The following is a 16,285-nucleotide window of genomic DNA, read 5'->3' as shown; positions in this document are numbered from 1 at the left end:
CGAATTGCGCATGCAATATTTTCGATGTATCTAAATGAGAATATTATAAATGTCGTTTTAAAAATAAAAGGAAAACAAATTTGCAGTGTCTTGGAGCAATACATTTTTTAATTTTGTTTAATTAATATAATATTTCTCTTATATTCACAAACATATATAACATATAATTAAATAAATACGTGATCCAATACACTTACTGTAAAACTTTTTTTATCGTAATTTTTTATTTTATATAAAATTGACTGATCGTAAATACGTAACATATTTTTAATTATTATAGGATTAACAAGGAGTTTGTACGAAGCCAGCAGTAAAGCCTCTTCCACGTCCTGATAAGTCAGTCACGAAATAAATTTCTGCAACGTTCGATCTCGAAATGTCGAAGAGAGCTGAAAAAAATTAATTAAGAAGAATTACAATACTACATTAAAAACAGATATCTCAGAAATTGAATTTACTCAACTTCTTTCTAGTAGAGGCAGAAAATATGAAAGAGTATTTTATTTTATTTTTGAAGAGCAAATCAAGGAGAGAGCAAAGGTCTAACATTCATCAAACGATAAATACAAATCAAAATAAAATTCTGGTCTGTTGCGATCATATGACCAAGTCAGCAACATCTTGGACTTGTATTTTAATCTCTCAGCTTTATTCATGATATGATTATTACGTCCAAATGATACCGTTTTTTTTATTAATTCTATGTTACTTATTAATCGGATTGACATATCAACTGAAATTAATCTTCAGTGATTACAAAGACGTCATAAGAAAGAAAAATTTGTTTCTATCTTTTTTTATAAATTGATCAATTTCTATTGATAATTTTATTTTTTAATCTGTACTCGTAAAATATTAATTAACTAATTATTTTAAATTGGAAATTTTTTCATTTCTCTAATAATTATTTGTTGAAACTTACTTGTGGTTCCAGCCAGTGAATTGCCACAGTACCGTTTATTTTGTCCACTGAACAATAAATAATCTTTAGAACAGCCTAAACTGGGCTCAAGATCAAAATCTAATACTGATAATTCTAATCGACAATAGCCTCGAGACTTGTAAAACCTACGACAAATTATAATGATTATAATAAATAATAAAAAGAATAACACAGGCACACAACAAAAAAGTTTGCATAGCCAAAAAGCGACCTATATAGCATTGTAGTTTTGGTCTAGCATAGTATAAATCTGCCAAACGGATTTTGAAGATTTGTACGTTGAGATTTTTGATTAAATTACATGTTTGTTTGATCAAAAAAAAACAAAAAAAACTGCTGCGCGCGCGTCTGTCGACCCTCAGGCCTCGTGCTGGATAATATATTTACCTCGCGCTAGGCGCTCAGTCTTTGAACTTCCTCCACTTTTGTGCACAAACCTTTTAAAATTATAAAGGTCAAAGCATCGGCAACTGTCATCTGGTGATTGTGAATTCTCTATTGTTAAAGCTTCGTATATTATACTTATTCCTGTACCCCGGTCTGGGAGTGCTTATTCAGATGTTGCAAAATAAATAACAAACTTTATTTTTCATGATTACTTTTATACTTTTGCCTTATTTTGCACCAATTTTTATTCTCAGTTACTCTGAATAATGTATCATTTCAATAAATTTATATTATTAGATGATATCACTTATTTATTTTGATATTATTATTTATAATATAAATAAACAATTTAATTAATTCAAATTTTATTGCACCTTGTGTTGTTTTTGCAAAAACTTTATTTGATCATTTTCAAAGTTATTTCGTCGATTTAAAGAAAAAAATACGCATTCTATAAGAAAAAATTGTAAAAAATTTGTAGATCTTTTTTGGGTGAATAACTTTTATTTAATAATTTTCATCTATTCATTCTTTCTTATATCTTGTGTCATTTGTCCACAAATTAAAATTCTAATCATTGTTATTTTTTACAATTGAAACAAAAACGCCGCGTCCTAGCAAAAAGGAGTATTTACAAATTTGTAAATGTTTTTTGACTACCCAATTTTTGTCTATTCATCTTTTTTTCGCAGCTTGTGTCGTTTGTCCAAAAATTGATTTTTATTGTTAATTTTAAAGTTTTTTATTTAAAAGTTATGACAATCTTGCAATTCTTTCAAAAACTAACGCTTTTTCTCTCGGATTTTTTTCATATAGTGCGTTGTTTAGCTTAAAATGTTCATTTTATTTATTTTTTTTTTGAAAATTCTATAAGTCTGATAATTTTCTTTTTATCAAAAAAAGTTGTCAATGTAAATTGTTCGAGTTTCCGAATATTATGAATATCCGTACATATAATTGATAAATTTCGAAGAAAATAGTCTCAAAAATTTGTTAAATGCTCTAACATTTGAATTATTATCCAAAATAGCTGGTTAACGAACTCTATCCTTCTTTTTGGTCCATAAAAACATGTGCCAAACTGCAACCTAATCCGATTAGTCTTTCATAAGTTATTCGGTATGAAGACAACGACGACAGATGCAATCGTAAAACCTGTTTTTTTTTTCTATTTAGAGGGTCTCAAATGTGGATATTTGAAAAAAACCGTGATAATCACTTTTCACATCAAATCCTTCTCATTATGATGAGAATGTAAAAATTGAATTTGTTTACAAAATTACTAATGGCGCGCGATAGCTCAGAGTATGTTATGTGTCAGTCTATACGAAAAAATATTCATTACTATGCTTTCAAATAAATTGAATTTGTTCATAACCTATTAATAATTTTAAAACAAATTTAGTGTTTTTATATTTGGAGCGAAGGTCTCTGGAATGTATGTGTTTAATCGAGAGTTAAATTTTTCATAAAAAATTGATATTTCTTAAATAAATTGAATGTTTTTGTATTCTAAAAAAAACACTTCTGGACTACACGTTTTTAAATAAAAATTTTAAAGAAAAAATCATTAAAATCCGTTTAGCCGTTCACGAGAAAAATTTCGGTTTATTTTGTAACATTAAACTTTCATTGTTAATAACTTTTGCAAAAAAATGGTGTTTATGAACAAAACTTGGGGAAATCTTTTAGAACATAAGAGCTATGAACAAATTTATTTTAGAGCGAAAAAATAGACTTTCGATTTATGCTGGTCTACTTGGGATACTTTGACCGAAACTAAACATTCAAATTCTAATAAATAAAAAAAAACAGATCAGCAGAAAATTGCAAGTAATGTAGATGTTGACTATGCTTGACCAATACTATAAATGCGTATATGTAGGCTGCTTTTTTGACTTCGCATACTTTTTAGTGTGCCTGTGTAATTGTTAGAAAAATTCTTACATAATATTAAATATAGGTCAGTTAAATTAATTTTAAATCGAAGCGGCAGAATTCTATGGAATATGGATATAAAAATTCGATATGGAATTTCTAAAAATAAGGCAGATTGCAGGGAAATGTGAAGGTTATTTCAAATAATCCAAAGATATTCTAGAAGGATATTTTATAGAGAAATCTCAGTTATATTCCAAGCCAATTCTTTCATTATTCATCGGTCCACTGGGAATCGAAACACAGAACTTCCGGTTGACGGTCGGGTGCTTTCCCATTAATTTATTCATTAAATTTGAAAGGGCAACCCGATGATATTCCTAGAAACTTTAGTCAATATTACATGGATCATGCATATTGTACCCGTTTAAACCTACAACAACTAAATGCGTTTAAAACAATGATATTCAGAGGTTCTGCAGGCCCGATGAAGATTTGATTATCTCCTGCCTGTATTCGGTATTGACGATAAAAAAAATAAAAAATGTGTTAAAATTTTGAAAACTACAAACTATCCGGAAAAAATTTGCTTAAAATATTGTTTTCCTCAAATAAAAAAAAAGCACCTAACCTGTAACATTTTCTTATATTGTTTGTATAGAAGGAAGGGTAAAAAGGCGACGAAATCACTCCTTCCAGAGCAGCAATTTCCTCACAATTTCCTGGGAATCTACCCGAACCTCCGAGTATTGGTATAACTTGATTGATTCCAGAACTTCCAGATCCAGGACACCTCGCGCCCGTGATAAATGCCTCTTTCGCTGCCAAGATCCAGTCAAGAAAAACCCGAGCCTGACACGAGTTCCAAAAAAGACTCTCACTGCGACCTCCACCCGAATGAACATCCAAAATAGCGTGACCTGTCGGCTTTGGATAAGAATATCCTTCCCTCTTTCTCCTAGCATGAGAATCTTCTGATGAAATTATTGATTTCGATGAAACTGTTGACCCATCTTTTTCCTCCAGCGATGAAGAGCTCCCATTCACTGCTGACAAGTCTTTCCGGTTTCTAATGAGCGGATAATAATCCCCACAAACTTCCTGAACAACTTCTATCAAAAATCCACTAAATTTTGAATTTGGAAATCCTGAATATCTAACATTAATTGACTTTGCAGGATAATTTCCAAAGGGGAAAACCAGGCTCTGTCCTGATCTGCATCCACAAATTCTTCTGTTATCCACTTCCAGATGACCGTTGATGCAATACGGGTCTTCAGTTCCAAGGTTGAAAAATTTCAAATTTAATCTCACTCGACAATACGACGGAGAAAATCGGGTTATTGTGTAGCCGCAATCGTAGGGTATGGGGGAAGGATGTAAGGTTGGGAATCCTGGTGTACTTATTATGGATCTTGGACTTGGAAAGAGGGGAGCACAACATTCCGATCGAGTGGGAATGCCTGGATAATTTGGGACATAATTTGGCAAGTTGGGGAAAATTGGGTTAGGGTTTAAGTTTGGAATTTGTCCTGGATTTAACCCAGAACCAATGCCGGAACTTCCTGGATAAATTCCTGATCCAATTCCCGGATATCGATTACCAACTACCCCATTGCCACCAATTTGTCCGGGATAAGCTACCCCTGGATTTAGCCCTGGAACAGTTCCTGACCCAATTCCCGGAAGTGGATTTCCAACTACCCCACTGCCCCCAATTTGTCCAGGATAAACTATCCCTGGATTTACACTTGGCCCAATATTTGGATTGAATCCTGGATTTAACCCCGGGTAAATTCCTGATCCAATTCCTGGAAAAGGATTCCCAACTACCCCACTGTCCCCAATTTCTCCAGGATAATTTACCCCTGAATTTACTCCGGGAACAATTTCTGGATTGAATATTGGATTCACACTCGGTCCAATTCCTGAACTTCCTGGATAAATACCAGAATCAGTCCCCGGAAGTGAATTTTCAACCACACCACTCCCTCCAATTGGTCCAGGATAATCACCCCCTGAGTTTCCTGGAAAATGTTCAGAATTTATCCCATTACCCACCCCCGGAAGTGGATACCCAACTATCCCACCAACCCCAATTTGTCCAGGATATCCAGCCCCAATCCCAAATGATGGAAAATCACCCAAATTTTCCTGAAAATTTCTATCTGGTAAATTCTCTTCCTTATTCTCACTTTTATTAAATTCAAGATCAACATTCCCATTTTTATCACAATCGTTTGCTAAACCGAGCCCCATTTTATTATTGTTTACTGGTTCGCTATAAACATTACCAGATGCACGTTGCCTCTCATAGGTTAATTTATTTATATTCTGCTGATTTGAAAGAAAAGGGGTTGTTTCGAAAATTGATTTTGACAGGTTCTGTTGACCTGGGCGAAAGGGAGTAGTTTTGAAAATTGGAAGAGAAAATTCAGTGGGTGGTGATTTAATGGGAAAATTGAAATTGTTTGTTTGGGAAAGTTTGCTCGGGGTTGAAGAAGGAGGCAAATATAGATAGGTAGATGAGTCAAGTTTTCTGACATCTTTAGAACTGGAACAATTTTTTGTTGGTTTTGGATCAAGGGGTGGCTGCCCTCCTCTTGGCGGGCGAATATCATTGTCTGATGAGAAGGTCACTTGAGGTCGATATACTGGATTGAGAGTCTCAACTTCAAATTTTAAATTGGAATGTTCACTTTCTGCTTCTGAATCAAACATTGATTTTTGATTATTTTTGTCAGTTTTCTCTTCGTGGAACAATTTTGTGGAGTTCACTGGTTTCAGGGTTGCTGATATAGTGCGAGGTGTCACATTTCGAATTTTGCTGAAAAATAGAGATAATTCTAATTTAAATTGTATTCAGCTCTGAATTTATCCCAGAGTCAATAACTAGAAAACTAGTTGCTCAATTAATGTCTGAAATCTTTCCCGAATAAAGGCCACACTGTATTCTTGGTCTCGTCTTTAAATAAAATATTTTTTTAAAAATTTCTAAATTCATTCATAATTTGAATCCACAATCGATTGGTAGATTCATTTTCCAAATAGTTGCTTAAATATTTCTAGAATAATTTTAGAATTTATTACTGAAAATTTTTTTGAGTTTGTTTCTAAATTATGTTCTTAATTAAATATGAAATTAATGCCTGCATTTTTCATTGAATTAATTCCTTGATTAATTTTTGGATTTACCACCGATTCAAATTCTAAAATAATTCATAGTTTCAACCTTGAATATATTTCTCAAATAATTCCTAAATTATTTACTGGATTAGTTCCTACAATTTCCTTCAAATTAATTCCTGAATTAAGTACCAAATAATTTATTGTATTTATTGTGTGATTAATTTCTAAATTAATTCCTCTATTCATCCCTGAATTAATTATAGGGTCAAATTCTGGAAAACTAACTTCTGAATGAATTCTCTTATTCATTTTAAAATAGCATCTATAATTTTTACTAGGCTGGTCCTTAACTGATATTCTAACATAATTCCCAGTTTCAACCCTAAACAAATTCCTAATATAATTTCTGAAATAATTCCTGCATTAATATTCGGATTATTTACTTAATTAGTTCCTAAATTTAATAGTAAATTAAGAATTGTATTAATTGTTGAATTAATTTTGGGTTTATTCCCGAATCAATCCTAGAATCAATTCCTAGAAAACTAATTTCTGAATTAATTCTTGTATACATCCTCAAACATAATCTACCCACCATTAAATGTCTCATAGATACATATATAACTTCTATAAGTATCTAATTGTTTCTAATCGTTTCTATTGGTAGTGCCACTTAATGAAAATTTACCAGACAGAAAATCTACAAGTATCTATATGGATTTCCTATTAGAATTTGAGATGGTTTCTGAATGGTATTCCAAGAGCCCTTTTGTTATAAGTATTTATATGGATATCCAATATCCATACAGGATTTTCCTGCCGATACACTAAATCCCGAAGCATCTTTATGGATTTATATGTATATTCCTAACATGCAATCTATATGGAATTACAAAGAAGATTTGAAATGGTGTCTGTATGGATATACAAATAGGATATTTTTTAAATTGTGATAATTCCCTATACTTCTATATAATTTTATATGTATTCTCCTGACATGTAATCTATATGAAATTGCAAACAGAATTTGAAGTGATTTCTATATGGATTTCATAAGTAGGATTTTTCTGACGACGCACTAATTACCTTTACACTTCATACTATATGAATCTATATGGATCCTCTTAAGACGTATTCTATTTGGAACTGCAAAAATAATTTGACGTGCTTTCTATATGGATGTGCAAATAGGATTTTTTTAATAGCCTGTACATGTTATTTGTATTCTCCTGATATGTAATCTATATGAAATAGCAAAATAGAATTTAAAGTGGTTCTTATATGGATTTTATAAGTGGGAATTTTCTGCCACGACGCGCTAAGTACCTACCCGTATATGGAAATATATGTAACATGATGTAACATTATGTAAAATAATGTAACAGATGTAAGATTACGTTATATAATTTATCTGTCGGATGTCCCTCCGTCTATCCGTCATACTATTTGAAAAGTATGGGAAGTGAGAGTTCGGCAATGTAGAGAGAACAAAAGAGAATTAAGAGACTTAAAGAGAATGAAAAGTTGTCTCTAGGATTTCTTATTTTTTTCTGGGAAATTAATTGTAAAGAAACTTTTGAAAATATTAAAAAAAAAAAATTTACAGATTGTGAAAGAAGAATCAAGAAGATCAAAATGACATTTTTCAGGCAGAACATTTCAAAAGTGTCGCGAAACGGAACAGCGTCATGATTAGGTATTTCAAGTTGTGACTTTGCTATCAATATGTATGCAAGCTGAGGGCCAATCAACAATACTAATACCATCGAGTGAAGCTTAAGTTTTTCAATTACTTGGAAAAAGTGATTTTCTTAAATAAGTGTATTTTTATATTATTTTTTATTTTTCAACATCTATTCAATTAAATATCGAACTCGTAAAAAAACAATCGATTTTATTGTGAAATTGAATATCTTTTGAAAAATAGCAAACATAAAAAATTTTACGCCCACTATACATGCACTAAACCATGCAAGTAGGACACCGGCAGAAGTGGCAATAGCATATGATGTTTATTGAAGTGCTTTTTTTAAACCGTTTCATCGTAAAATACTTACAAAAGGGAAAGGGGAAAAGCAGAAAATAGTAAAGGGAAAAGGAGAAAAGAAAAAAGGAAAGGGGAAAATAGGAAAATGAGTGAAGGGAACGGGGAAAGGTTGAAAATGGAAAGGTTAAAAAGGGGAAGGGTAGAGGGAAACAAAAAAAAGGAATAGTGAATAGGAAACCAGAATAAGAAAATGAGAAACAGGAAACGGTGAAAAGGGAAAGGAAAAGAGGGAAAGAGAAAAATAAAAGGGAAAAGAGAAGCATAGGAAAAAGAGCAAGGGTGAAGGGAAGAATTTTTCTTCCCCTTTATGCCTTTCTCATTTCCCCCTTGGATTTTTCTTTCCCTTTCCACCATTCCTCCTTTCCCCGTTCCATTTACCCTTTTTCCTATTTTTAACGTTCCCCTTTTATTTCTCCATTTTCCCATTTCCGTATAGAAATCACCTCAGTGGCTATTGCTAATGCCATATAAATTCACATAGACCCAGAAGTCTATGAGAATCAATGAGGCATTCCCGAAAAAGAAATAAATTTACCAATAGAAGCATATAAAAACCACCTCAGTGGCTCTTGATAATTCTTTATATAGCCACATAGACCCGGAAGTCTATGAGGATCAATGAGTATTTTCCAAAAATTAAGTAAAAATACCAACAGAAACTTATATATAAAACCTTAGCGACTGCTATTAATTCCATATAGATTCTTATAGAAGTGCGAGTTCTATCGGCATTTATATGCAATTTACCTTGACGAAAGACAATACTTTGCGTATTGAGCTTTCTTCTATATGGTTCTATAAGTTCTTTTTTGGAGGGTACGTCTAATTCCTGGACTCGCCCCCAAATCAATTCCTGAAGTAATTCCTACTTTTAAACCCGAATATATATTTCAAATATTTCCAAAAACAGTGTCTAAATTAATTCTTGACTTATTTGCTGAATAAGTATCTAAGCTTTTTCCTGAAAAATTTCTTAAGTAAATGCCAAAATAACTACTGATAATTTTTGAATTTATTCTGAATTTATCTATAAATAATTCCTTAATTAAATGCCAAATTATTTACTGTATTCATCATTGAACTAATTCCTAGATTAATTTCTAAATTCACGCCTGATTTATTAAAAGAGTCTAATTCCTAGAAAAATAAATTCTTAAATAATCCCTATATTCATCTCTAAATATAATTCATAAACAATTCCTGTACTAGGACATGATTTAAATCCTAACATACTTGCAAGTTCTATTCCCAAATATATATCCGAAACAATATCTAAAATAATTCCAGGATTGTTTACTCTGAATTAATCTCCGATTCTTTTCCAACATTACTTTGTTTATTTAATAACGAATTATTTATTGTATTCGTTGTTGAGTTAATTTCTAAACGAATTCTTGCATTTATTCTTAAATTAAGCCTAGAGTGAATTTCTAAAAACTATTTTCTGAATTAATTTCCTAGCATCGTTAAATGTAATCCACAATTAATTCATCGATTCGTGCTGAATCCAATCCTAGAATAATTTATAGATTCATCCCGGAACTAACCCCTAAAATAATGCTAAAATCAATTTCTGTTTTATTTACTTGATGATTTCCTAAATATATTTCTTAATTAATTTATGAAATTAATATAACATTAATTATTCTTTTCATCGTTGAATGTATTCCTCAATTCATTCCTGCATTCATCCCTGAATTAGACAACGAATCGAGTCCTAAAATAATTTATGGATATCTCAAAATTAAATTGTAGTTTCGTCGTTGATATATTTCTTAAAAAATAAACAATAAATTAAAAACTTACAAATTATTAGAATTCCCTTGAGAGTTCACACATGGCAAAGTAGTCACTAAAATACGAAATCCTTTCCCTCCACCTTCCTTTCCCGAATGAAAGCGAATTTTCAGAATATTATTTTCGCCCTTAAAAGATCTCAAGCCCACTGTGGTCCCGCAATAAATATTCCGATCCCCAATTTGAAGGAAATCTTCTTGACAATTTTTCGAAGGTCTGAGATCCAAATCCAAAAATTGAAGATGAAATTCCTGATCACAACGAGCTAGTCTGCTTCCTCGTAAGAAATAAATGCAGTCTTGATTTCCCGAATATTTCGATGGATAATCTGGACTGCTGATCATATATTGATAACCCGAAAAAGTACCTCCACAGTTTCCGGTTATTTTTTGCGTTTCACTTTCGCACAGAAAACACTTGTTTATTAACAAGAACGAGGGAAGTAGTAACAAATTAATTAATTTCTTCATTTTTGTATTCTTTTTTATAAATTACTTTATTGATGTCTTTTAATAATAAATTTCTACTATATTTGTTTCTAATTTAATAGTTTATGAGATTTCTAATGTATTTGGGTTAGTTAATTTTTTTTTAAAGAAAGGATCATTTCACTGGCGATAGTTTTTGGTGGGTGTTGAGTGAAGTCAAAAATGGTACTGGCTGCCCGAGTGCAGCTAACGATACTCTTATGACATATGGTGTTTGATCAAGTTAAATATTTCCAGGTTTCACTCATGTAAGAAGATGTATTTGATGAATGACAAAGAGTGAGAAAACAGGGTGCGCCAAAGAGGATGTGTATAGAAATCGACACGACCGTTGAAATTTGGGACGTAACTAATCTTTGACCCAATGAACGAGATTCACTTTCTTCTGTTCATTCGAATTGTTCATTTATCACAAACGATTTTTGAACAATTGTCCACTTATTTTTGTATCGGGGTGGTTCGGAAATAGGGAGGACTAAAAAATCTCGAAAATTAAAATTCCCGACACTGTTAAATTCCCGAATAATAAAACTCCAGAAATTATGTAATTGCCGAGATATGAAAATCCTGAATTGGAAAATTGCCGACAGTTTATAATATTGTCGAATTAGCAAGTTAACGAACAATCAAATTTTCGACAGGAAATTAATGAATTATAAAATATCCGAACTATAACATTCCCGATTTAAAATAATAAAAAATTTGTTTCTTAATTTTTATTCATTTATTAAAATTACAATCATCAAATATTTTACGCAAGAAACATGTTTTTTAGCGTTCAAAGTTTTTTAAATTTTGAAGTTAAAATGGGAATCGTTAAAAAAATATATTTCTGAATTAAAAATGTTGTTTGAAAATGTTCATTGTATTTTTTTTAATTAAAAAAAAATGCTCTCCAAAATAGAACTGTTAATTTAAAGAAAAAACAATAAGAAACTTCCAGATAAATCAGTGTTAAATGGAATCCTGCAAAGTTTATTTGGAAAATGTTATTAGGTTCAGAGAAAATGTAGGGAGAAATTTTTTTTCGTTCGAGACACAATTAAACTTTTTTTTTAAATATAATTTTGAGTGAACTATAGTTATTTTATGTTCAGAAATTATTTTTTAAAAAGATCTTGATTAAAAATTCGATAATTGTATTTTTAATAAATTATTCATATTTACTAGGAAAAATTTAATTCTTCAAATTCGGAAATTTTCTGTTGAGAATGTTATTATTCGGAATTTTCTTTTTTCAGATTTTTCAGCCATCCCCAAATATTTATTGGATTTATTTTTCGATTTTTCCTAAATATCACTCTCATTATTCGAAATTAACTGAAAAATGCATCTTTTTTAAAGTAAATGTAGAGGTTACGCAAGCCCTATGATGTTTAACACACATTCCCCATAAAAAGAACATGCGCTTTAGAAAATTTTATTCAGAATCATCAATATTAGGTAAATCGAGTTGAAACTCAATATTTCTCTTCACGATTAGCTGTAGAATACAAATTAATAATTACTTTTTAAATATCATACCCTTAAGTCTTTTTATAGTGTCCCAAAAACACCCCGTATGTATGTAAAAAATTGCGTTCTAAGAGTCTTTGGTGCTAATTAGGACTTTTTTTTAAACACAAATTGTTTCCAGTACATGAGCTACTACATTATACTGAAAAATAGCTATTAACATAATTTTAAAAAAATTTATTGTTGTCTATAATATTATTTCCTTAGAATAATGCTAGAAGTTCTTTTTTTTTAGAATTTTCCACTTTTTGTCCACTTTTTAATTAGTTTTTGTGCGATTAAAATTTGAATTTTTGATTTTTTGAAACAAAATTCAAAAAGTTAGTATGATATTCTTGTAAATTGTAAATTTTGTATATTTTTGTGTACCATAAGCAGCTGCCGATAACATTTTAAAATCTTGAAAAAAGTGGTCTCAAAATTTTTGAAAAAGTTCTAACTTTTTGGAGTTTTATAAAAGATAGCTGGTTTACGAACTTGATCTTTTTTTTGGTCCCCCAAACTGTGTGCCAAAGTCCAATCCAATCCGATTAGTGTTTACAAATTTATCGTGTATACAAATGACGACTAAGCCATGCGACGACAGACGGACACCGACGTAAAAACTTTTTTTTCTGAGTTTTCACATTATTGGTGAGAATGTAATTAAAGATAATAATTTTTCAAACAATCTTTTTCTTTTTTGTGTATATATTTTTCTGAAATAAGAGAGATATATCAAACATTCTTTGAATTTTCTATATGGATCATATTAACTGTGAATTTTCCTTAAAGTAACTAAGAACATTTTTGTTTAAATTAATATTAATATTTATTATTTGTATTTTACTATAAAGTCAAAAGAAAAGCTGAAAATTAAAAAAAAAAATTCGAAACACGTTCAAGCATTACTCTATGAGAAGATAGTCATAAGCAATGATAAAATGATAAAATATTTCGGGGTAATTTCATTGACATTTTAAAGTAATTTCACTAATATGTTAAAAGAATTCCATAGATATTCCACTGATAATACACAGAGAATATTCTGCGAGGAATTCCATAAATAATTCAAAGGGGAATTTTACTGATTTTCCACAGGAATTTCCATAGATATTCTAGAGGAGTTCCATTCGTAATTTGAGGAAAATATTCTGAGGGAATCCATACATATTTCTAAGGAATTTCACTGATATTCAAAAAGAATTTCATAGATGTTTCAGAGGAGTATGGACTGATAACTCAACGAGAAGAATCTGATATTTGATATCATACTGAGAATCTCTTCTATATTAGACTACCATTTCACACATATTTCTAAAGAATATCTTCTACCACGGATCTTTTAGGCCGATTTTGTTAATATTTAAAAAAATGCAATGTTTTACAGAATTCAAGAATGATATTTTATTATTAACATTGCGTAAAAAATCTGCCAGCTTCGCGGGCACATTCTCATCGCGCGCGGCTCGCTTCGCTCGGATATTTATTATTTGCATTTGGAATGCTTGAAAAAAACTTTATCAAAAAGATCTCTTTTAGATGGAAATATTTATATGCGTCTTCATATTGTGAATTGTCTACTTAATTAAATATAGTCAAAGATTAAATGTCTCAAAGCTCTGTAGGCTTTGAAGTACACATTGTCATCGTGACACTCGCGCTGCGCGCTCCATTTCCGACAGACATTTGTAAACAGGTTTTTTTGGATTTTTTTCTCGTAACTTTCGTCGTTTTTCCACACATTTTTTTTTATTTTATTTTTTTAAACGTTATTTTTCACGAATAAAACAAAAGGTTTACGTCGAAAATCCAAAAATCTGTTATGATAATCTTGTAGAGCTTTCAAAAATAAATGTTTTTCTTTTTTTTGACTTTTTTTTATATCGTGCGTTTTTCGGCTTCAAATTTTGATTTTCAATTGATTAAAAAAATTTTGAAAACGCTATAATTCTGAGAATTTTCTTTTTATCGAAAAAAGTCTTGAGGATAAATTGTTTGTTCTTTTTAATACTATAAATATCCGTACATAGAATTTTCAAATTCAGAAAAAATTGGTCTCAAAAATTTTCAAAATGCGCTCTCTTTTTGAATTTTCATCAAAAATGACTGGTTCACAAACTCTTCCTTTCTTTTAGGACCTAAAAAAAGTCTGCCAAAGATGAATTTGATTCGTTCATTTTTCGAGAGTTATCGTGTTTACGGACGGACGGACAGACGAACAGACAGAAGCCATCGTGAAAATCTGATTTTCGGATTCAGGGGGTCTCGAAACGTGGAGATCCGTTGAAAAAGTGTGATGTCAAATTTCCAACAATTCTAATACTTTCTCAATCATAAATAATGAGAATGTAAAAAGCAATGGATATTCGAAGAAAAGATCTTGTATATTCCAAATCGTAAATAGCAGAGGATCTACGGGAGTATTCCAAAATTTTCTACCAAAGGTTTTGATTTATCCCTAAAATTATTCCTTGTTGCGAAGTAAAAAAGGGTAAAATAGATATTAAATCAAACAAAATTAATAAAAATATATTCTATGTAGGGTCGAACAGCGAAGGGTTAAGAAATGAACGAAACAACAGTTAGCTAGAAATAATTTATTCTCTATTTTTAAGGAGCGTACTTTTATACTTTGACTATTTGACGTCCTTTTAACAATACTAGCAAGGGAATGGAATATGTACAACAATTATAATTTACATGAAACATAGAAAAAATAATTACAATTGTAGATTTATCTTAAAATGATTGTTCATTATTGTAGAATTTCTCTAACATAAAAAAATACTGAAAGCAACATAATAATTAAGTTAACAAAATGTTATCAATAATTACTAAATGCTTAATTTGTCATTATCCTAGATGAATTGAAACAAGAATCTTATGACATCTTATTATCAGAGTTTAGACCTCACATCTTTTCTATTCAATTGTGCATAAATGATTCCAGAGGGTTTGTCGATTGGCCAATAAACTTCCTTATTTTCATCCTGAACTAATTTTGGAAATTTGGATAGGTCCAGTTCGAGATAGTGTTTGTTTGGCATTCTCATTTCGATGCTGCAAATCTGAAATGAAAAAAAAACAATATTAATTTTTCTATAAAAAATTAGTTACGCATTCGAGACAATTTCGAGAAAATTCAAGATTTTCTTGAAATACGTTTAGGTGAACTCAAAACTTCACGGTCCCAAAACGTGGTTTGTTTCAAGAAAATCTCGAAATTGTCTCGAATGCATCACTATAAAATATGCCTTCTATTAAACAAAAATTAAATATGAATTTTTGGAAAATGTTTCAGTGAATGCTCGTATCTCAACCTAATTTTTAATGATAATTCTGAGTAGGTACCTTATCAAGAATGAACAATAAATCAGAAATAGATGTACCTGATCGACTTTATCTAACACGTGCTTCTCGGATAGATAAAGCGTATTCTGAACACTTGGAGAGTAAATTCCTGCGTCAGGAGGGCCAGCAAAGTTTTGAAGAATGCAGTCTTTCACAGTTTGCCACACCTTGTCGAAGTCGACACCGGAAGCGGTAGAGAAATCCCATGAGGCCTGTACAACTGTGCTGAAAATGCGATCATTTGCATCAGGCAAAGTTCTGTATTCGTCCTGAATAAAGTCAGTGAACGAACTTTGAGTTGTTTTTAAAATTCTCAATCCTTTTAACCCTCCTCGAATGCGTGGCACATCTAAAAAACAAATTCAAATTATTATTATTATTATTATAACACCATGAAGCCATTTCCCTTTCGGGGTAGGCGTGACTCACTCGGTAGGGCAAAGGAGTAGTGTGTGGAAGGGATAGAGATTTTTCAGATTGATCCAGAATTCTCGTGCTATTTAACCCTTAAACAGCCAAAACGCCACTACCGGGACACTGCTTTTCAACGGCCAATAACTAAGACTATTCGACACTAGAAAAAATTGAGACACATATATTTTTATTGTTTCAGATCTCCTCTTTCCGACGGTGCCGATGAAATTCCTCAAAAAATTTATTTATTATCCAAAATGCAGTTTAAACAAAAAAAAAACGTGATTTTTCGTGCCTATTTTTTTTTGTGAACCATTTTCCAAAGCTTTTCGAGTCTGTAATTAACCTGGAATC

The 16,285-nt window shown here is 30.9% G+C and overlaps 2 protein-coding genes across 2 annotated transcripts in view; both read right to left on the bottom strand.

Annotated features, from left to right (window-relative positions):
• Window positions 1-236: 236 nt before the first annotated feature.
• On the bottom strand, window positions 237-10,651 carry LOC117179365. Its single transcript, XM_033371075.1, has 4 exons — window positions 10,191-10,651; window positions 3,840-6,035; window positions 923-1,068; window positions 237-389 (listed from the first exon to the last, which is right to left on the bottom strand). The coding sequence occupies exons 1-4, from the start codon at window positions 10,649-10,651 to the stop codon at window positions 283-285; spliced, it is 2,910 nt and encodes a 969-aa protein (XP_033226966.1). The 3' UTR covers window positions 237-282.
• A 4,100-nt stretch (window positions 10,652-14,751) lies between these two features.
• LOC117172502 (uricase) overlaps window positions 14,752-16,285 on the bottom strand; it is an 11,648-nt gene continuing 10,114 nt past the window's right edge. Inside the window, exons 4-5 of the mRNA XM_033360509.1 lie at window positions 15,556-15,866; window positions 14,752-15,234 (exon numbers count right to left, since the gene is read on the bottom strand). Of these exons, the coding sequence (XP_033216400.1) occupies window positions 15,064-15,234; window positions 15,556-15,866 (482 nt within the window). The 3' untranslated portion in view covers window positions 14,752-15,063. The remainder of the gene's footprint in view (window positions 15,235-15,555; window positions 15,867-16,285) is intronic.

Source organism: Belonocnema kinseyi, chromosome 1, assembly GCF_010883055.1.
Source record: "Belonocnema kinseyi isolate 2016_QV_RU_SX_M_011 chromosome 1, B_treatae_v1, whole genome shotgun sequence".
Taxonomy (NCBI): domain Eukaryota; kingdom Metazoa; phylum Arthropoda; class Insecta; order Hymenoptera; family Cynipidae; genus Belonocnema; species Belonocnema kinseyi.
Note: the sequence above shows the minus strand (reverse complement) of the source record. Positions and strands in the feature narration are given on the sequence as shown.

What these genes read in the sequence shown, in the direction of transcription:
- LOC117179365 (XM_033371075.1), bottom strand. Translation starts at nt 10,651, where the DNA reads ATGAAGAAATTAATTAATTTGTTACTACTTCCCTCGTTCTTGTTAATA. An exon ending in CAAGGGAATTCTAATAATTT is followed by an intron (nt 6,036 to 10,190) that starts GTAAGTTTTTAA and finishes TCTATTTTTCAG; the next exon opens with CAAAATTCGAAATGTGACAC. An exon ending in TTCACTGGCTGGAACCACAA is followed by an intron (nt 390 to 922) that starts GTAAGTTTCAAC and finishes AATTTTTTTCAG; the next exon opens with CTCTCTTCGACATTTCGAGA.